The following is a 22,058-nucleotide window of genomic DNA, read 5'->3' as shown; positions in this document are numbered from 1 at the left end:
CTATGCGAGCAGCGTTTTTCAGTGCCGAGCCACGTTGTCCCACGCGCCGCTGTAATACCTCCCCCTCCCTCCGACTCTGAGGCTGTTCCACTCATTCCAGGAATACAACCCCACCCAACGGAGTCCCCTTGAGTGTGACCTGATGACCCCATGGGCTGAGAAGTCTCCAGGTGCTGGGACAGCTGAACGGAGAGTCTTTGCGGAGGAGGGGTGGGGGGTCAAGAAACCTAGGACACTCTCATGAGATGCCCAGCAGTGGACACTGCCTGGTCAGCTCCCCATGGACTACCTGGAATGAAAGGAACCCACCTGGCACACATCAGCTTCCAGACAGGGAGCTGGGCTTCCTCGTTAGACGACTTTCAAATGCTGCAGATTATGTATTCACGCAGGCCTTGCTCTCTCCCCCGCTTTAACAATATTTCAGACCAACCCCCAGCTAATAAGTTGTCAAACTAGATCATGCCTGCCCTGCATCTGTTCCAAGGATGCTGATTAAACAACTCCAGGGAAAAGAAACCATTATCCCGTTCAGTACAGACCTCGCCTGATTACTGCGGTGCAGCATGGCTCGCCCTGGGTAAACAGCACAGATGGGAAGCAAGCTGTCAGCTCCAGGAAATCACCTCCCCACCATGGGTGGTGCACTCGGTTCTAATTCACTGAAAAGGCTCCCCTGCGGCCTGAAGGCACGGTTGCAAAGGGTCCAGCACCCTGGAATGCACCCGAGGAGTGGAAGGACCTGGCTCCACAGCTGGGCTGAGAACAATGGCCTGCGGAGCATGCCGATGAGGCTGCACCCTGGTCGCCCGCCAACAGCAGACTACGCTGTTTGTCGTGCAGACTCCGGTGCTGGTGTAAAGACATGGGCGGTGACGGAAAGGATCAGAAAAACATCAGAGGAGAACACTGAAAAAAGACACGTACTGTGCGTCTATATGGTACAAATGAATGTGTGAGAATAGCCGTGAAGATGCTAGCAAGATTAAGAAAAGGGGACTAGGAACTTCCCTGGTTGGTCCAATGGTTAAGACTCTGCCTTCCAATGCAGGGGGCATGGGTTTGATCCCTGGTCAGGGAACTAAGATCCCTGCTTGCTGCCGAGGTTTGGCCAAAAAAAAAGGACTAGCCCCACCAGATATTAAAATATAAAGTCATACAATTAAAAAGTCTGGTATTGGTATATGTACAGACAGACCAATGAAAGAGAATATACCTAAATACAAATGTAAATTTGGTATACTTCAAATGTATAAGAAAAGATGAATTTAGGAAGCACAGGTATAGTAAATATAATGAGGTATCATCTTAACCAGTCAGTGATAGAGAGGTTTTTGCAAGTCTGAGAACATACTGCTGAGGAGGAGAAAGGGAACATGCTCTCACAACACTGCTGGTGAGAAAATGCATCTGCACAATTCCTAAAGAAAGTAATCTGGCACCATCTATACAAGTTTTAGATACGCATAACCTTCAATCAGTTCTAGTAACTTATCTTGCATAAATTGGACTGTACACAAAGAAGTATGTGCAGTGTAATTTCAAAATGCTGGTCATGACCCACCAGTGGGGTCTATGGAATAAATTTAGTGGATTATGTCCAGAATGTTTTAAAATGAAACAGAACAGAATGGTATACAAAATATCAGAGTGCATTACATACAGTAAGAGTAATGAGTAGGGTTTCCTGAACCTTCTTGTTACTAGTGTGTATATGGGATGGTGGTGTAAAGCTTTTTTTTTTTACAGGAAGCCGAGATTTTTTTTTTAAAGGCTTGAAATCCACCTCATAACGGCATTATAATAGCAAAAGACTGGAAACGGCCTAAAAACTGGCCAACAGGGAATTGCTTAAAAAAATGACGGTTCATCCATACTATGTAGTCATTAAGAAGAATGAGGCAGCTCTGAATGTGCTGCCATAAAACAATCTCCAAAATATATTATTAGATTGGGAAAGCAAGATGCGGAACAGTGTAGATTATGGATCACTTGTGTTTCTTAAAAAGTATAAACAAGTATACCCAGGGGAACTATGGGAGAAACTGGTCACAGTGGTTGCCTCTGGGCAGGGGAACTGAATTAGGGGACACAATTATGTTTCATGGCAATTGATTTTCTTTTTTTTGTTGTTTTTAAACCATATGCATGCATTACACGTTATTAAAAAATACATACACCATGTGGACCCATGCCGACAATCCACCTATCTACACCCTCAATGACTCGTGAAGCAGACAGTGGAATCTGACCCTGGTTCCATCGATGACTCACTATGTGATCTTCAACAAAGAAATTTTATCCCTCTAAACCTTCACTGGGGGTTTCCCTGATAGCTCAGTTGGTAAAGAATCCGCCTGTAATGCAGGAGACCCCAGTTTGATTCCTGGGTCAGGAAGATCAGCTAGAGAAGGGATAGGTTACCCACTCCAGTATTCTTGGGCTTCCCTTGTGGCTCAGCTGATAAAGAATCTGCCTGCAATGCGGAAGACCTGCGTTCAATCCCTGGATTGGGAAGCTCCCCTGGAGAAGGGAAAGGCTATCCATGCCAGTATTCTGGCCTGGAGAATTCCAAGGACTGTCTAGTCCCTGGGGTCACAAAGAGTCAGACACAACTAAGTGACTTTCACTTTCAAACCTTCATTTCCTTAATGCAAAAATGCAGATAAAAGCACTATCTGTCCTGAGGACTAAGGTGAGGTTTAAAAGAATAGCAAGAACTCAGTAAATGTTAATTTCTCCTTTCCCTTCATGGACTCTTAATGACTGTTTATAGGAAGATCAAGAAACCATATATATCAACTCCTTTACAAAACTATAGCTCAGGTTTGGAAATATATAGGTATAATGTGATCCCATGTTTATTTTAAGAGACCTTTTATTTTGTTTATTTATTTTTTGGTACCTAGACAGGGACTTGAACCCTCCCATGTTTATTTTAAAATATTACACATACATGTGATTTTATCGACAGGAAGAAGGCCACGTACCACACTTGTTTTGGAGAGGTACTATTAAGGTGATCTTTCACTTTAAAAATAATCATCTATTGTGTGAATTCTCACTAAGGATAAATTACTATAACAAGAGATTTTCTAAAAAGGGAGAGTCTTAATGTAAGAAGTATGCCCACAACTCAACAGACAGTCCACCTGTCTTATGAAACTGCTGACCACACCACTCCAGGAGGACAATGAGAGCACATCACGCTGCGGACCTCTAACTGCACACGACTGCTCCTCCACAGAGGATCTTTGACCAGGTTAGTGGGATGATGCCTGCTGTTTCAAACATCTGCTTGCTTTGCTGCAAGAACTTAGCAGCCCAGTGGCAGGTTCTCTGGCCCCCGCCCCGGCCCATCGCTATCCCTGCCTAGGGCCACCTACCTTGCCATCAGAAGCAGTGTTGATTCGGTAGTGGTACACCCTTCCTTCGTATCTCAGTGAGATGGACCTCTGCCCAGGACTACTCTCACTCTCCCGAACCAAGAAGCTGCCGTTGATCCCACTGCTCAGAAGGTACTCAGCGGCGTTGCGGGACACAGGCCCGTGGTACCAGGAGTGCTTCTCCAGGCTGTTGACCGGTGTGATGTAGTTGCTTGGGACCCAGCCTTGGCCATTTTTGGTTTGGGCTTCACACCACTCCCCATTGTGATTGTAGCCTAAGACCCGGAGCTTTTCACCTTAGAAGAAAAACACCCGAACTGGACACGTCAGTTTTAAAAGCTAACACGTTTGTTTTCATTCACTCTTCTGTGATTACTAAAAAAAAAATCTCCAAATTCCTAAATACCTACTTCATTTTAACAGGTCCATATAAATATATGCATTTAGAACTGTATGAGTACACAGTTTCCTGTTTACAGTGAATATGTAGATAAATACATAGCTACAGTTTTTATAAATCTATTATTCAAGTGACCTAGTTTCTAATATAAGCAAGCTTTTTGTAGAAAAATACTTTTTCTTAAAAAAAAAAAAAAAGGGGGGTTTTCAGTGTTTGGTCCAGATGTTTTTTTCAATACAAAATAGAGAAAGCTCTGCTTTTGTTAAGAACTATGCAAGAACTTTTCTCCTGAAGGAAAAGTGACTCTCATAAAGATGCTCTTAGTTTTTCTGGCTCTCTCTGCACTTCAAACAGCTCTTTCAGCAAGCAAAGGTGTGGCCAGTCAAGCCACATTTCCCCTGATCTCTGTCTCCTGCAACCACCGGCAGCTGCCCACAGCTCCTTTACCTTTAGTTATGCTTAAAGTGTTATCCCCACTGGCCACAAAGTCATACAGTGCAACGAAAAGGTTGGGGTCATTTTCACTGGGACCAGCAAGAAGGTTTTCCTTAGAGTTCCAACGAGCTGCTTCACTCAGACCTTGGGGCTCGAAGTCAGATGCTACTGGCCTCTGAAGGGCTTCTGGAAGAGAAAGAGAAGAAACAGGGAAAAAAGTTTCATTATCAGGAGCAAAGTCTGTGTTTCCAACATAATACATTCCTGGTTTACTTTTACTTCTTAACATCCGTACATACTACTTACTAATAAAAAGGGGGGTTAAAAAATGGGACTCTTCCATTCCCAAATCTTGTGAAAAATCCTAAGCATTTACATTCCTGAGAGGTAACTACTTACTGCTGCCAAACGGTTTAAACTTTAAGTTCTTTAACTCAAAATGAATTATATGAGAAAGAGACGGTCCATCCTCACACCTCTTTGCCATTGCTAATTTATATTATAATATGGAGCAAAAGCTTCCTGCTTTAAAACGTTTTCAAATGTATGAAACATACATACATAATTTAAAAATCAAATAGCGTGGAAGGGCTTATAATGAAGGACAAACATTTTCCATCCCACTCTTCCGTTACCCAGAGGTAACAGCTGCCTTATTTTGGTGATCCCCTCCATCTCTCTAAACACAAGCTGTCCTATCATTACAACTGCCCCTCCCTCTCCCACACCAGGCTCTACTACTTACCTTTCTATTTTCAGTAACCGACTTCCACTTTAATTTCCTGTTCTCCTTGCTAGAGTCAGTATCTCTCAATGATTTACCTCACAAGATAAGGATATTAACATCCTACCCTTCCTTCTACCTACCCCTACTTCCCCACATACACACTCCAAGTAGGACTTCTTTTCATTTTCTTTTACTTTGTGTAAAAGTTCTGTTCTTCTATTTTGTCAACAAAGTCTTCCATTTTTGTCTATGCTGCTGCTAAGTCACTTCAGTCGTGATCGACTCTGTGTGACCCCAGAGACGGCAGCCCACCAGGGGTTCTCCAGCAAGAACACTGGAGTGGGTTGTCATTTTCTTCTCCAATGCATGAAAGTGAACAGTGAAAGGGAAGTCGCTCAGTCGTGTCCAACTCTTCGAGACCCCATGGACTGCAGCCTACCAGGCTCCTCCATCCATGGGATTTTCCAGGCAAGAGTACTGGAGTGGGGTGCCATCACCTAGGTATATTCTAAAAGTTGAAAACCAATCAACATCTTTTATGTTAGGAAAGTGTGATTATTACCCACTAAGGGGTTAAACACAGTTAGTATTTCTTCCTGAAGTTTCTTCTATTTTTTTTTTTTTTCTCAAACTACGTTCAAACTCTCCACAGTTTATTTCAAGGCAGCAAATCTACTCCAAGTAGATCTTTACAGTTGTAGAATATTATGGGGTGAAATCCGATACTCATTTAAGGACACTACAGTAAGAAATCAAACTTTTAAAAAGGAGGAAAGTGGGAAATTCTAACTTTATGCCAAAAGCAAGAAAACAAAATTGTTTCAGTTTTTCCTTTTTATGGATTTGGAGGACCCAAACATGTCTTCTTGGGGAATGACACCCGTCTCTGGGGTGGTCACGGTTTTCCAGTAGTCACTTCAAAGGACACACTAGAGGCACCTACAGTATCTGAGACCAGGCTAACCTTCCACAAACATGACTGGAGAGCTTTCAGAAACAAACAGTCTTTAAACAATCTCTGAAATAAACCAACAGAACATAAAGAAGAAGCCCTTTCTATCCTAGTTTTTGTACTACTGACTACAGTGAGTCTTCAGGAATTGTTTTTCTAAAGAGTAAGTCCCAAATTACATCACCACTGCGCTTGGTATTTCATCCTGTGAATCATGAGGGCAAAGAGAATTTCAAGGAAGAGGGTCTTGTGACGCTACCATTTCCTAGAATGTGCAAAAGGCTTAGTGAGATGTGTTAGGCCCTGTTCTCTGAGTACTTACAATATAAATAGCTCTAAAAGCATATCTAGTGCCATTGTGATCAGAGGCTGACCAATCAACCAAAAAAGCTAGTTAAAGCAGGGCATTCTTGAAAATTAAAACATGAGATCCCCTAGCCCTGCCTGAATGTACACTGATTTGCTAGTCTTGACAACAGGGCTGAGGACTGTCCTGAGGGTGGGTGTGTGATTAGAGCTGGATGCTGTCTTACCATCCTACCCACGATGCCTCATCTCAGTTCCAGCTATACATTCCTGCAGGTGGAGGAAGAGGGTGGGCCACTCGATATAAAATCCCAGTACAATCCCTTCCAACTGTTCACAGTTGTGTCACTCACACTTAGTCCTGAAACAATTTTTTTAAAAGACACCTGCATTTATAGTCTCTCTAAAACACTGACCTAAATTTCCATAGACAAATCTCTTCACATTTGGATTTCACTGGTTTTATATGAACCGAGTAATAAAACAAGTATATCTGAAAAAAAGGGACGTGGGAAGAAATACAAGTGGCTCTGGGTGTGCTTGTGACTCAGGGGGTGGGAGCAGAATGTGGCAGAGGAGCGGCTGCTCGACTCTGTGGGCACCAGAGAGGCGTGTGTTATGAAGGGAGCCAGGCTGCTCCACGCTGCAGTGAGTCAGTTAAGTGAAAGTAAGTCATAAGAGCATCTATGGTCGTTAATATTAAGCAGACTTATTAGGCAAAGGATCCTTACCATAAAAGAACTTTTGCGAATCAAAAGGGAAAAGATAAACCCTCCTCCATGGAAAAATGGAGAAGGAAAACGGCAACCCATTCCAGTATTCTTGCCTGGAGAATTCCATGGACAGAGGAGCCTGGCGAGCCGCAGTCCATGGGGTTACAAAGAGTCGGAAATGACTGAGCGACTAACATACACACTCCCACTATGGAAAAACAGACCAAAACTATGAATAAGCAATGCACAGAAAATTTAAATTACTACTAAACAAGGAAAACATGTTAACCTTTCTTGTAATCAAAGAAAGGCCAATTCTCTGTCATGTTGGGCAGGGACATTTTCTGGAGTCTAACAGTGTAAAACTTCAATGAAATGGGCATTCTCATACAATGCTAGTAGGTGATGTAGACACTGCTGGAACATTTTAGGAGAAAAACTGGAAACATGAACTGAACTGAGTCTTTGAAGAATTCCATCACCTTAGATATACCTCGAGGAATTTATCCCAGGAGACCCAAACAATGATTTGTATATGCTCAGTCACTCAGCTGTGTTGACTCTTTGAGAACCCACTGACTGTAGCCCGTAAGGCACCTCTGTCCATGGAACTTTCCAGGCAACAATACTGGATTGGGTTGCCATTTCCTTCTCCAATGATTTGTATGTACTGATTTTTAAAATAACAGCACCAAAAAGGAAAAGCACAAAATATTTATCCATTCAAGATAGGTTAGTTTGTGGTCCATCCATAAAATAGAATATAGTCATAATGTCATTCAAAATATTTTTGGAAAAACATATCTAACAACTTGGAAACATACTATAACAATCATAATTTTATAAAAATTGAAAAAAGTCCAGAAGGAACTACACCAAAATGTGAACAGTAGTTAATGCATGGTAGTTGTCAACAGTACCATTAACAGTAGTTTAACACAGGGTGGTGGGATTACAAACATTTTAAGTTTTCTTTTTTCTTTTCTATATCCTGGCATACTTCTCATCATGAATGTGAATTGTTTCTATAACCAGAGAACAATTACAAGAATAGAAAAATGGTCATCAAGAAGCCAGCTGACGCTTATATAATTGATCATCTAACATGGAAAAGTACACAGGAGGAGGATGGACTCTTCTCTCTCGGTCCTGAAAAAGTCCATGTGCGTTTCCCTGCAGGATCCCAACCTCGTGGGCGTGAGCACACGACTCTGGCAGACCAGGGCTACACAGGAAATTAAACCAGAGTCATGAATACAGAAATGCTTTTCTTCTCAAAGGCCATCTGACCTCTTCTATCAAACATTCTGCAGCATCTGGATTTGATCAAAGTTACATAATCGGGGGAAGTGGCCTGGAAAACACCTGGAATGGGCAGAACACAGACACCGGCCCGGGGGTGACTATCGATTTAAAGTGTGGATTATTAAAGGGGGACTGTCCCTCACATGGAGACAGATGCTGAGAACTTCATGTGAGGGGATGAGGCCTCTCTGTCAGGAAGGAAAGGGCCTCCCACTGCTTTTTGATTCAACAGGACGTCAGGAAATCCAAGGCAGCCTCTTGATTTTCCTCTCCAGTTCTTGCTCCATTCCACAAATTAATGGCCCAAGCCCAAAGGGAAGTATTGCTCATGCATGCCTCTGGATCGAGACGCTGAAGTGCAGCCACAGTCCAACACCAAAACCTTCCAGTCAATTCCCAATCCAGGCTGATGTCAAAATTGACTCACAATGTATAAATGCCAAGTTCCTTGCTTCATTTCATAGTGAACGATGCTCGTCAACCTTAAAAATGATCACAGCTTACAAGGCCCAAGTTGCAGAATGTACTTAAATCTTTCTTGCCTAATACATGAACTTCCTGCCAGTCCCCGGATGGACCCTTAAAGGAGCTCAAAGGACTCATTAAAAAAATGATGCCCAAAATAGCTCCTCTCTTCTGTTCTGCCAACGGATAAAGAAATCCTTGCATCTATTCTTCTTAAAAACGTTAGTTTAACATTTTCTGCGGCATCCTGAGTCATAGCTTTAAAATATTTAAGATTTTTATCTTCAAGAATGCCTCTCACCTCATTGGAAATCCTTTTGTTATTACCATATCCTTCATGAAAAGGTTTCCACTCACCCACAAAACTCAGGAAAAGTAATTAATTAGCCAGTTGAATACCAAGAATGGTGCTATCTAAACGTGCTCCAAAGTTACGGCTCCAACTGTGACAGCAAACTAAAAAGTCTGTAAGAACGATGCCACAGAGTTCAGTGGATCTGCGAGTGATTAACTTATTTGGACGGCATTCGAAGAAAAGAGCTTGGGTCTTTAAAGTATAATTTAAAGATCATTTTATACAAAAATAATCCTTTCTTAAAAGTTGTGAGTCACTGATCAAAAATGTTTACAAAAGATTCTCCCATATGGCATGTCTGGTCTAGACTCTCAGGGGCTGCTGCTAAAGCTGCCACTGCCAAGGAGGAGGGGAACAGGCTACTTCAGTCCCAAAGCGGGAGGGGATAGGAGTTGGGGGAGAGGGGAGGTGGGAGGGGCAGAGGGGAGGGGATACAAGTGAGGAGGGGGTGGAAGGGGAGGGAAAGGGAGGCTTCACCTCCAGGAAAAACATCCCAGGGAAGCTTCCCAGCTTCTTCTTGGTGATCGTGCAAGCTCACGGTTCCTGCTCGAGTCAGATAGCCGGGCTATGTGGCAGTCATTTCTGTCCACCTCATGGCTCTGGTCGGGGGGGGGGGGGGGGGGGGGGAGGAGGACAGGGCATGTCGCACGTGATAAACACCCCCTTTACTTTTGCTCACATTCCATTATTTAAACCCCGGTCGCTTTAGTCTTATTTCCTTTGTGGGCCCTTCATTATGATCCTCCAGTTCAAGGAATCTCTGTAATTTAAAAATCTATAAAACAGATCCTTCAAAAAAGAGGGACGGCTTCGTGTTTTATTTCACACTCAGTTCCAACCGATGAGATCATGCTCAGACTATTCTCAAGTCAGTTTATAACAGTCTGATACAACTTTTTATAATATGAGCTTAGAGGAAAAGGATGATTTCCCACAATCTGAACTCGATGAAAGTCATTTTATCTACATTCTACATGGTCCTTTATTTTGTAATTTACACCCTCACCCAGAGCAGTTAAACGTAAAAAACAAGTTAGGCTGAATACAGCCTTGGCATTAACTTCACACTCTGAACACAATGTTCCCAGCGCCCCCAAAACACTGTGTGTCAGCTGCTGGGGAGCAAGGGTAGGGCAACGAGGTAAGGATGCAAGGAACACAGCCTCTGCTCCTTGAAGGAGAAACACCCATTCAGGAAAATATACACACCCTCAAAGCAAAAAGTCTAACAGAAGACAAGCGCTGTCCTGTGCATTAATTTTTAAGGACACAGACATGGACTACCAGGAGTTGTCAAGGGGGGAAACAGGGTTAGGAAGAAGTAGACTCTGAACGAGACCATGCCCAGCAAGAGAAGCCTGATTAACACAGGGACCCAAGGCCAGCCTGACACATCAAGCCTACTCAGGGAGGGGGCTTCATCTCTGCTGTGCTGTGGGCCCTGTGGTGATGCAGAATATTCTGACTTTACTCCTCAGAATAAAGTCTGCAAACACATCAAATACATATGGAGCACTTCAGAGAACAACTGTACTGAAACAGTCCTCAAAGTATCTTTTGAAAGAAATCTGTAATACGGTGTTTCTCTACTATGCATTAAATATACGCTCCTTTATTAACACATTAAATTGCAAGCTCCAGTAGTAGCTGTCATTTCAAAGTAGTGATGAGTTTAGGTAATAATCACAATTGTTATATAATATGAAAATATCTGAGTTCTACTGCTGGCAAAGTCACAAGCACTGCTAATATTACTGTGGTTATATACATTTATTAAAAAAAAGATAAAATACTAATTTTCAGTTAGCACTTAGTGAAATAGTCTTAAATATTTTTCCATCCAAGGACATGGAGCCTCTGAATGTCATCCCAGACCCCAAGGGCCTTGCAGGTCCACGTCTACACTACTGATGTAGTTCAGCAGAACCCCAGCAACCCGACAGAGACACAGGCCTAGAAAGGGGGCCGCTGTAAGTTCGTGTGAAGTCCAGATTATGCAAGTTTCTTTCTTCTTAAGTAAAAAGAACTAATAATTTTCTTTCCATTACTTCCCATCTAGGGGTGTTCTAGGCAATAAATTAGATGGGCTTCCAGAGAAATCCCCTTTAAAAAATAAAAAAAGTTTTTTAACAAGTTATTTAAATTGGCCCAAGGTGTAACTATTGCTGAGAACCTTTTTATATTGTGATACTCCTAGGCAGTCAATTTTAGAAAACAGAATTCTCCATCCTAACCTCTGTCCCGATAGGCAGTTCGGATACTAACTCTTCTGAAGATACAGTCCCCTGTCCCCCTTCGCTCAACCAGAAAGAGAAAACAAAGGAATTTCGTGTCACTTTCTAAGAATCTACTGTCAATGAAGTCTACGATGACTAAAAATGGAGTACAAGGACCCACAAAAGAAGACTCTACTACCTCCACACCATTCTGAGCCCAACATTCACACCCCTCTCCCTCTCAACCCGGTAAGCGCACACCCACAGCCTGGCCACTTTTCCTCCCAAATCTCTCAGCAAACCTGTATTTTCCACACCCTAGACTGGTTCCCAGCTTTGATCTGACCCCTCGTTCCACCTCCGCACTGCCACCAGAGCGGTCTTCCTGAAAAAACGCACATCTGACCCAAGTCGCTCTCCTGTTAAAATCCACCAAGACGGCCGCCGGCCGAGAAGCCGAAGAGAAAGCTTGGGAGGCGGCCCTCCCTGTGGGCCTCGGTCAGGTTTATTGGCGCGGTCAGCTGAGGCGATGTGAGGCACAGGGCTATCCTGTGCCTCACGGGGAAGCTGGCAGTTGGCCGACAATGTAGGAGCCACTGTTCCCTCAGACACCGGCGGGGGCTGCTGCTGCTGCCACCTCTGCGGGAGGAGCCCGAGCTCCAGAAGGACCATCTTCCCCCAGGACGCTTGCTCTTCATTCAGCCTCCTCCCATATGCCCCCGTCGGTTCCCCATTGCTGTCTCAGCGGTGAGCACCTTGGCCAGGGCCAGTCATGCCCCCTGGAATGCCTAGTCCCTTCTCATCCTCCCGGCGGCACCATCTCCAGGAAACCTGACTGGTCCTTCTGCCTCCCCACCCCTCACCTCTGGGTGATTACTTCCGGTTCGCCTCACACTCGGGAAGGACCTGATGTCCGTTAAGGGCGCCGTGAGGAATCTGCCCCCATGTCCCTCGTGGGACACTAAGCCTGGGCTCCAGGGTGCACAAGCCTTGTTCAAATCTCAGCCCACCATGTCTTTAAGATACTAATTTCTGAGCCTCAGTTTCTCAACTGCACAATGGCTTCAAAACCGAGTCGGGCCGTCAGGCGGGGTCAACGCATACATGCGGGTGAAGATGTTCTCCGTACGGATGCGGGCATGGAGCCTGGCACCAGGGCACCGCAACAAAGGGTAATCATCCCTTATTATTGTTACCAAAATAATGTAAATTCCTCTAGGGCAGAGATGGAGCGTTCTTCTCACAGTCTTCAGTCTCACCTGCCTAATATGACTCAGCCCGGCTCAGGGTTTCGTAGAATGAACTCAGTTGTAAGAACATCCTGCATTTGTTTGTCTTTGGCAGCAAGGTAAAAAAATTAGGTCATGACTGAAGAGTGCACCTTAATGACCTGTCAACCTTAAGTAAGAACAGCAGAAGTGACAGACGGGAAAGATGAGAAGCAAATGCAACCCAACTAGGAAAATTTAGCAAGATTTAGGAAATACAGTAACTTTTTAAATGGAATCTACACCACAGCCAAGAACCTAAAACAAGGTGTAGCATGAAAGTACCTTTCTCTGTGCTTTCAAAAGAAACAGGATTCATTACTGCCTCCTAACAGGCCGAGATGCCTCCACAGACTTCTTGTTTGTGAGGGAAGGTTCCCCGAGTCCCCGGACTGGCCCAGAGTCAAAGTGGCCACAGTGAGCCAACTAACCTTAAAAGCCTTTTTATTCTGTCACAGGCCATTTACAACAGACTGAAAGCCTCCCCCTCTGCCTGCCAGGCTTGGGAGGGTATGTAAACCCTCATTTCGCATTTCCTGTTTTCTGTTATAGCATCATCAAGGCTCCTGGGTCACTTAGACCCAGTGACTGAAGTGAAGAGGCTGCCCAATGAAGGCAATTTCCCTAGAACGTCTCATCGGCCATTACTATTGGAATAACTTTAATTGGAGTCAATCCTAAAGGAGATCAACCATGAATATTCACTGGAAGGACTGATACTAAAGCTCCAATACTTTGGCCACCTGATGCAAAGAGCCGACTCAATGAAAAGACCTGATGCTCAGAAAGATTGAAGGCAAAAGGAGAAGGTGACAGAGGATGAGGTGGCTGGATGGCATCACTGACTCAATGGACATGAATCTGAGCTAACTCCGGTGAAGTGAAGAACAGGGAAGCCTGGCGTGCTGCAGTCCATGGGGTTGCAGAGTGGGACTCAACTTAGGGATTGAACAGCAAACAACAAAAATTGGAGTAACTGAATGTAACCCCGATAAAGGTATTTTGTCTCCAAAACACAACGGTCGACTCTATTTATTCATGGCCCATCTTTAAGTTAAATTAAGGGATTCAATGTATAGCACTGTTGGCTAAATTTGAGGACTGATAAGACTGATAGGGATTAGGTAGAATTTAAGAGTAATAAGGCTGAAATTTATGCAGCTGAATGTAAGGGAACAACAGCTAGTACTTATTGATCCCTGCTGACTGCCAGCACTGTGTCAAGCACTTTATCTGCACGAAATCCCCACACCCCATTAAGTAGCCTCTATTATGAGGGTACTTGAGAGGGCAGGAAATGGAAGCAGATGTGAAGCGCCTCACATGCTCTCTCTCCAGGAACCCCTCTCTCAGCTCCCTGTCTGTCAGTCTCACTCAGTCTCAGCATTGCTCTCTCAAGGTCTGGCTCTTTCTTTTCCTTTTCCACTCCGGCATCTCTTGTCCCCCTCCCCCCACCCTCCCTCTGCCCCTGTCCTAGCCCCTAACCCCCTCCTTCTCTCTCATCTTTCTTTACGCCTCTCCTGTCTCAACTTGTCTTGTCTTTGTCTCCTAGTCTGTACCTCCTCCTCCTTCTGTCTGTCTGCTCTATCTCCACCATCTAACACTATAACAAAGCATCGAAGGTGTGGATTAAGACAGAAGCATTCGAAAGCCAATTTCAGAGAATAACAACTGTCAGTATCTGAGGATACTGTTAAGTCTCTCAAAAGTCAGCAACTAGCAAGCTATTTTTCCAAACAGCTTTGGAACTTCCCTAGGCAAGAAACAAGACTCACCATAAGTGTTAACTATTAAAGATGGACAAGGAGTACAAGGGACTTCACTATGCTGTCTGCTTTTGTTACAGGTTTAAAATTTTTCCACTAAAAAAAAAATAAAAAAACACGAAAATTCCCTGGTGGTCCAGTGGTTAGGATTCTGCACTCTCAATGCCAGATCACCATTACAGAGGAAAAGTTAAATTCTTTCAATGTCTCATCTGATCTTTGGTTCTTGGTTACATATACTTCTGGTTTTATTTTTTCCAGTTTTATTGAGACAGAATTGACATACCTCATTGTCTAAATTTAAGGTGTACAACATAGTTGATATATGCACATTTTATGAAATGATTACCACAGGGAGTCTAGTTAACATCCATCACCATACACAGTTACAAATGACTTTTCTTGTGAGGAGAACGTAGATCTACTCTCTAAGTCATTTTCAAATATACAATATAGCATTATTAACTATAGTCACCATGCTGTACAATGTTACGCATTTTTAAAACCTATCCATCAATAATTTTTCATGTTTCTATTTCAGATCAGGGATTACGCTGATAAAATTGCGGCCTGATTTTACAATAAGGTAATAAGTAGTACGAAATTTTCAGTTTTCACATGTTTGGAGCTGTGGAAATGCATCTCTAGAGATGAGAAATAAGATGCCAACTACGGCATCTATTCCTGCCAACAGGGTTTTTCTTTCACAATTAAAACATTGACCATGGGAATAAGAAACGGTCAGAGGAAGAGAAGATACTCTTCCTTAGAACCAAGGACAGGAAGTATTAATTATAGGCATCAAAGCAAACTTGGAAACAAATTGTTTTCTTAACAAGAAAAACTATGAGTGGGTTTAGTTCAAATTCTATCATCACACTTCAGCCATTACAGCAATTGGCAATGCCAACATTTTAGACCGTGAAATATTTAAATTAACAACAGCTAACATTTGCTAACATCTTGCTCTGTGCTAAACAGTTTAAATGAAATGTCTGATGTGAATCTCCCAACTCAAGAAGGCAGGGACTACGATGAGCCTTATTAGAAATGAGAATACCGAGGCTCAGGGAGCAACATGCCAGTCACTTCACTGGCAGGATGGCTGACATCCGGGCCAGGTGGCTAGCTTGGGAGTTGTGTGCTTCCCAGGAGAACAGGACCTCGGCAACATTCTAGCCATAATACTGCCTGGATTTAAGGACATCCCAAAGGAGCCTCACATCAGTATAAATACATACACTTAGCACTTCATTGGTCTCAAAGCTTTCCTGTGACTCATCTCCTGGATCCTCAGAAACAATCCTCGAAGGTGGGCTGGCCAGAGAATGTTTGTTCTCTTGGTCTTAGAGGTAAGAAGGCAGAAAAGTTGAGACATGAAGAAAACTGGGTTCGCCTGACTCCAAATTCAAATGTTTTTCCTACCCAACTGAACTGGGGCCCTTCTTCTTCCTCCTCTCTAGAAACCTCATAGCATCAGTATGAGAATGAAGTGAGGATGTCTATGAAGTGCTTGGTGCCAAAGAACTGTCACCTCATTGATGCTCAACAATTTCAATGTAACCCTCAAATGAAAAGGACTGACTGGCTTTCTATTTGGTTACAGAAAGAGCTTCAGATTTTTCTTTGTTACTAAACAAGGGAAGTATTTGATGACCTCAGAAGAGAGTATTTAGAAAGAGAGCATGAGCTTCTGTGAGGCAGAAGTTCTAAAAGTGTATCTGTGTGGCTGGCACCACACAAAGCCTCCACCAGAAAGTTAACTGCTGAATAGAAGTGTTTCAAAGTGGGCCCTTAAAATAAATGCGGACAGTTCACGAAGAGTTCACTTCACAGAACTAACGCGTCCGCATGTAAGATTCATGCACAGTGTACACAAACACAAACACACGAAAAAATCAAAGTAAACTGGGGGGGAAGAATTCAGTTGGCGAATGTTCACGTTTTCTTTCACACCTCTAGGAGAGAGAAGAAATTAATCAGAAAATTCAGTGCTTGAAGTAGACCTAAGATTGTAAAGTTCAGTGTGGCCATAAAGGACAGATACACCTATAAACATACATTTTTGCAAAGCTGGAACATGGAAGTTAAATGCTATAAATGCCTATGTGTGCATAAAATGTTTCTAAAAGGATACGCAAGAAACTCAAGTGAGGTTTCTGGATGAAGAACAGAATTTCTTCTCACTAACCTTTAAGAATTTTTTAATGATGTACGGCTATTCTAATAAACATTTAAACATTTTAAATTTTACTGCTAAAAGTAGTCATTTTTAATCAGTATTAGAAAGAAAAAAAATCCCTGTTTCAGGCTTTAGAGTGTTTCTGAAGATACTATTTTAACATCCACAGAGAGTTCCAAAGGAGATGAACAGTCATAGCTGGTAAAGCATATAGTGGCTAAAACTGGGCTTTTTGAGGCCAGACAGCAAGGGTTCAAGCCTAGCACCACTGCTTGCAGGCTCTGTGACCTTGGACGAATTTTCTAACTTTCAGATGCGTCAAGTTTTCTTCATCTATAAAATGGAAGCAACCAAAGGGCTATCATGAGAAATAAGCAAATAAAATCATATAGTATGCTCAAACAGTGCTTGGAATACAGTAAACATTTAATAATTGTTGCTTTGGCAGCTAGGCCTAAATAGCAATAGATGCACGATCAAGTTGCATATATGGCTGAACTTACTCTCAATGGAAAACTTGATCATATTCGATTTTCTCGGGCACTTGGGACACCTGGGCCCCCAGTTTGTGTCAATAAACACTGACTGACTGATTTAGGATGTCGGTTAAAAACAAAAAGGCTGGATTACTTATCCAGATGTTAGAAATATTTTTCCCAAGCAGCTAATAGCACATCCAGTCTTTAAGAAATGATCACTTAGGTCTGTTAAATTTCCTCAACTACAAAACAATGATTTCATTTACTTTCTCCAATTAAACATAACAATGAAAGAAGGAAACCTCAGTAACAGAAAAGAATTCCTAGAGTGATACCTTCCTAGATGGAGACTTAATGCCAGGTGGTCTGCTGTAATCAGAATCTTTTTTTTTTAAACTTGAGAGTCAATGTCATTTCAAGACGCATTAGATTTTGTAAACCCTCACCTCCAAAAAAAAACAAAACCATAATTAAGCCATCCAGGTAAGAACTAAATCTACTGTTTACCCTCAGGGAATACAAAACAATGTCACAACAGTGCTGTGACCTAAACCTTCCTCCATCTCTGCAGCTACAAAAGTCCATTCATCTACCCTGCCTGAAGCATCATCTGCAAAATGGATGGTGATGCCTAAGACTAACTCGTTACAGATGGAAATGAGCATGTGCTCAGAACTCTGAGCAACTTGGAAAATAAGCAGCATATTAACTGAAGATGATTTTGGCGGCTCACATGCCAACTTCTAGGGACAAATAAACCATCTTCTCCCTCTAAACACTACATCTTGTGAGCCCATTCCATCTGGATGCGCCTTCTCCCAGGCGGCCAATATACACGTCTCATGGCAAGAAGGGCCAGCTGATTTCATCTGTACCACTGGTGTTTATGGTTTGAGCTGAGCACGTGACTTCATGCAGACCCTCAGGTCAAAAAGTTGGAGAGAAAAGAAAAATAGGTGAGACAATGAACAAGGCCTCCTGTTCATTTCTCCTTCATTTTAAAGAGAAAAACGTTAAAACTCTGATGGCACTTGTTCTAAAAGGAGCTTTAATTTCTACTCCTGTTTTAAGTCCTAAATAAAAAGGACAGACAAATGTAAGCAGATTCACATCCCTAAAGTACAATTAACTTTTCTGCTGAAAGGCATTAGTCTGGGGCCACGAGTGCCCAAGTCAGATAAATTTCCGCTTCATCCTGAAGCTACAAAATGAAGGCCACTCATCATAGTCAATTGGTTTCTTGGGTTTTTTTTTTTTTTTTTTTTTTTCCCCCAGTTGTCACCTTACTAGGACAGAAAACAAAGACACACAGGAAAGGGGAAAAAAGGGGTGGGGGGCGGATTAGAGAAGAAAAGGGGAGTAGAATGGGAAGAGGGCAAAAGTGAACCGCCCGGGCTCTGGGGCTCTGAGGCTTTACGGAAGGAACTTAACACGAGCTGACCCTCCTCCAAGTGCCCTGGACTCATTCAAAATCTTCCCTAAAATGCGGTGGAACTTCTCTTTTCTCCCCGCAGAAGTCTTAAGAATTCTTACGACCTCTTCGTGGTCCGTAGATAAGATGGAGAGTGTTTGTGTGTGTGTTGGGGGGTGGGGGGGGAATGGTGTAGAAAGATCACTTCAAATTCTGTATCCATAAATGGTAGAGCCGTGCTCCCTTTTGTCCACGAGACTTTAATGAAAATCGTCTGTTTCGCAAACACGGGTCGACCTTTTGGACGCGTAATTCCCAATTAGCGGTGGAAATTCCACGACGTGGGCTCACGAGGCCCTTCGGGCCTGTACGCTTCGCTTTCTCAAACTTTCTCGGGGAGACCCTGCAGGCCTGGGGGCCCCGCGACTTGGCCCTCCCGGTGTGGGCTCCCCCCACACCCCTGGGGTTAGTGTGCGCGGGGGTGGGATGGGCTGGAGGGGGCCCGGCGCCCCGCACCCTCCGGGCTGGCGGCGGCGCCCAGGGGCGGGCGAAGGAAGCGGAGAGCGGGAGAGGGCGAGGGAGGAAGGCAGAGGGGAGAGGGGGAGAGGGCGGGCGCGGAGGGAGCGCGCGCGCGCGGCCGGGCGAGGCCTAGGAAGGCAGGCCGGCCGGCTGGCCGGGCGGCCGGGCGGCGGACACGCGGCCGCCCTCGGCCTGCTCCCCCGAGCTCACCTTCCAGGTAGCAGCTGGAGGAGGACGAGAGCCCCTTCTTGGATTTGCAGCCCACCAACTTCAGGCAGATCTCCAACATCTTGGCGCGCCGGAGGCGTCGGGGAGCCCGCGCCCCGGGCTGCCCTCCGCGGCGGGCTCAGGCCCGGCTCGCCCCGCGCGCCGCCCCGGGACCCCGCGGCCCCACCATGCCGCCTGCCCCGCCGCCTGCCCCGCCGCCCCACGCCCGCGGCCGCTCCCGGTCTCGGCTCCGGACGCGCCTGTTAACAAAGGGCCCCCGAGCCCGGCCCCGCGAGGCCCGCCCCCGCCGCCTTAACCCTCTGCGCGCCGCGCCCGCGCCCAAGGGCTGCCCCGTGTTCCGACCGGCCCGGGCTGCCGTCCAAAACCGACGCCTCGCGGGTTTCGACGTTAAGCAAAGCGGGGGGATGGCGATTTTAAGCGCGGCATGTCTTGGTTCTCAGAGTTGCGAAGTACTGTCCTGACGCCCCAAGGAAAGACAGCAGCAATTAAGGCAGGCAAGTCGGGGGAGGGCGGGCCTGCTCAGCATCACTTTGAGGAACCTCCTGCATCTCTGGGAGGAGATCCCCCCAACCAACCCCACCCCACCCCCAACTGCACCGCTGCAGGCCAAGCGAGTTGCACGGGGCGCGGTGCCCTGGCCAACCCCGTGTCCCCTGACTGTTAGTGAATAAGGCAGATTCCTCTGCAGTTATCAATACTGGTCTCATTTCTATTCGGTGAGCTTACTGTGATTAAGGCCAACTCAGTGGGTGTCTGAGGAGTGAATAATCAGAGAGCTGCAACCCACAGTACAACTACACAAGTTTGCAACACATTTGTCAAGTCATACATCCAGACTAGGAGACAAAGGAGACGTGTGAGGTCAAACACAATGTCTGATTATTAATAAAGGAGTTTAGTCTCCTCCATGAGAACTCATCAGGGGCATGGCCTGCGCCCTTTGTTTAAGAAGCCTCATTTTTCTTTGAGAGAAAACTCTTCTCTTGTTTGGTGTGTGCCACGGGGGGAAGGGGAAACACATTATTTAAAACCCATTTCACCCCTGGAGAAGGGATAAGGCTACCTTCTCCAGTATTCTGTCCTGGAGAATCCATGTACAGTCCATGGGTCGCAAAGAGTCAGACATGACTGAGCAACTTTCACTTACTGCTGTGCTTGGCTCCAATAGACAATATCATCACATATAACAACATAAAAAATAACAATAATGTGTGACTTGGCACCAAACTGGAAATCTACATCAGTGGAATACGAATCCAGACATACCAAATAATTTAACAAAATCAGAAACGTTTCAGCAAGTATAGGAAGGAAAAGTTGTTTAAACAGTGTTAGATAACTAAATTGCAACAGGGAGAAAAATTAAGATAGCGTCCAGGAATACTAAGAGCTGAGGGGTACTGAGATTCTACTACGAGTCAGACTCCTGTGAGAAACACCCTCCAATCATTACCTGTGCACAACTATTCTGTACGGAAAACAGAATTATCATCCTGATTCTTCAGGTGAAAATCTGAAATTCAAGAGGAGTCAAGCACCTCGCCCAAAGTCTGAGCTGGACTACCCCCGGGTCTGCCTGGCTCCAAGGATCAGGCTCCTAACCAGTGGATTATGCAGTCCCTTCTCACCAAAAATAAATCCCAAGTAAATTAAAGCTACATATATCTTTATCTTTGGCTAATAACTAAGGTTACCATATGTTTCAGAAGAAACCTTCTGAAACAAGAGACCCTGGCTACAGTCATCAGTCCCACAGGCAAAGCTGGACTCGTCTGTGGTCCAACGTATCCTGTAATGACAAAGCCTGGGTATCTTCACTATACTAGGAGTGGCTAAGTAACAAGACCTTCACTCACACTACCAAAACCTGACCGTTCAAGGCTGGACTAGATATGACTAGTGTGTATCAGTGTTTCTCAGCCTCGGTATCATTCATTTTTCAGAGATGTCCTGTCAAATTCTGATTCACATACAAAATGTGTTTTTACTGCAACTAAGTGACCTGTGGTTTGTGTTGTGGTACCAGGTCAGACCTCATGAGCAGCTAAGAAGACACAGCACTTCCCACTGCCTGGAGACAGGGCTACAGGGCCACGAGGTGACACGTGACTGTGGATGCCATCTATTAACAGATGCTGGGAGACACTATCATTCTGTCAAACAGCCCGTGTGTAATGACGGCCAACTGCTCCTTGAACCTTCCAACCTCCAAGTATAATGCCAAAAGTAAAATCCCAAAGGGTGCCGCCAATCCAAATAAGCTGAGAACTGCTGTGTTGGTACCTTTCACAAAGTTCAAGGGCTTTGGATCGGACTATAATCAAGTCTGTCATATAGCATTTCAGATGTAATGTGATGGCTATATTCAAATAGGCACCTTAATGCCAAGAACAGTGGGCATTTTTGCAATTTTAACCATATCCTTGAATTCTATCAATTAATACAGGCCCAGATATTTGCCTGCATGTGTTAAACTTTATATTAAGACGTAAGTTTATTTTTAAAAGTTAATGACTATGCTAATATTCTGCTCTTGAGTCTAAAATGATCTTATCCCTTTAAAACATCTTAAAATGAGTAATGCTTATAAACTGTGTCCAGATCTTTTAAAATAGTTACAAAACCATACATCAACAGGTCTGGGAAAACACTCTGAATTAGCAGCAATGAACACTGAAAATATCGCCGAGCTCCCCACTACCAAATTAAACTAGGACTATTCTTTCCAGATCTAGCTTTTGATGCTTTTGAAACTCACTCACAAGTACAAAAAACATTCTGCCACAAGCAGATAGGAGAGCTCCAGTCTTCTTACTAGAACAAACAGAAGCCTGAGAAGGATTCCTTCCAAGTAATCTTAAGCCTAAAGGCCATTAACTTTTTTTTTTTAAGGAAAACAAATCTAAAAGGTTGTGAAGTAACTTGTTTGCTATGTTGTACTCAGT

At 44.2% G+C, this 22,058-nt stretch overlaps 1 protein-coding gene across 3 annotated transcripts in view; it reads right to left on the bottom strand.

Annotated features, from left to right (window-relative positions):
• ABL1 (ABL proto-oncogene 1, non-receptor tyrosine kinase) overlaps positions 1-22,058 on the bottom strand; it is a 145,357-nt gene that overhangs the window by 29,125 nt on the left and 94,174 nt on the right. For 2 of the 3 annotated variants that reach the window (XM_055541407.1, XM_055541409.1), the window contains exons 2-3: positions 4,234-4,407; positions 3,387-3,682 (exon numbers count right to left, since the gene is read on the bottom strand). In XM_055541407.1, the coding sequence (XP_055397382.1) occupies positions 3,387-3,682; positions 4,234-4,407 (470 nt within the window). Of the gene's footprint in view, positions 1-3,386; positions 3,683-4,233; positions 4,408-19,095; positions 19,305-22,058 lie in introns of those variants that run through there. The other variant, XM_055541408.1, reaches the window with a different exon arrangement.

This window comes from Bubalus kerabau, chromosome 11 (assembly GCF_029407905.1).
Source record: "Bubalus kerabau isolate K-KA32 ecotype Philippines breed swamp buffalo chromosome 11, PCC_UOA_SB_1v2, whole genome shotgun sequence".
NCBI classification, from domain to species: Eukaryota; Metazoa; Chordata; class Mammalia; order Artiodactyla; family Bovidae; genus Bubalus; species Bubalus kerabau.
The sequence above is the reverse complement of the archived record's forward strand: the minus strand, read 5'-3'. Positions and strand labels throughout refer to the sequence as shown.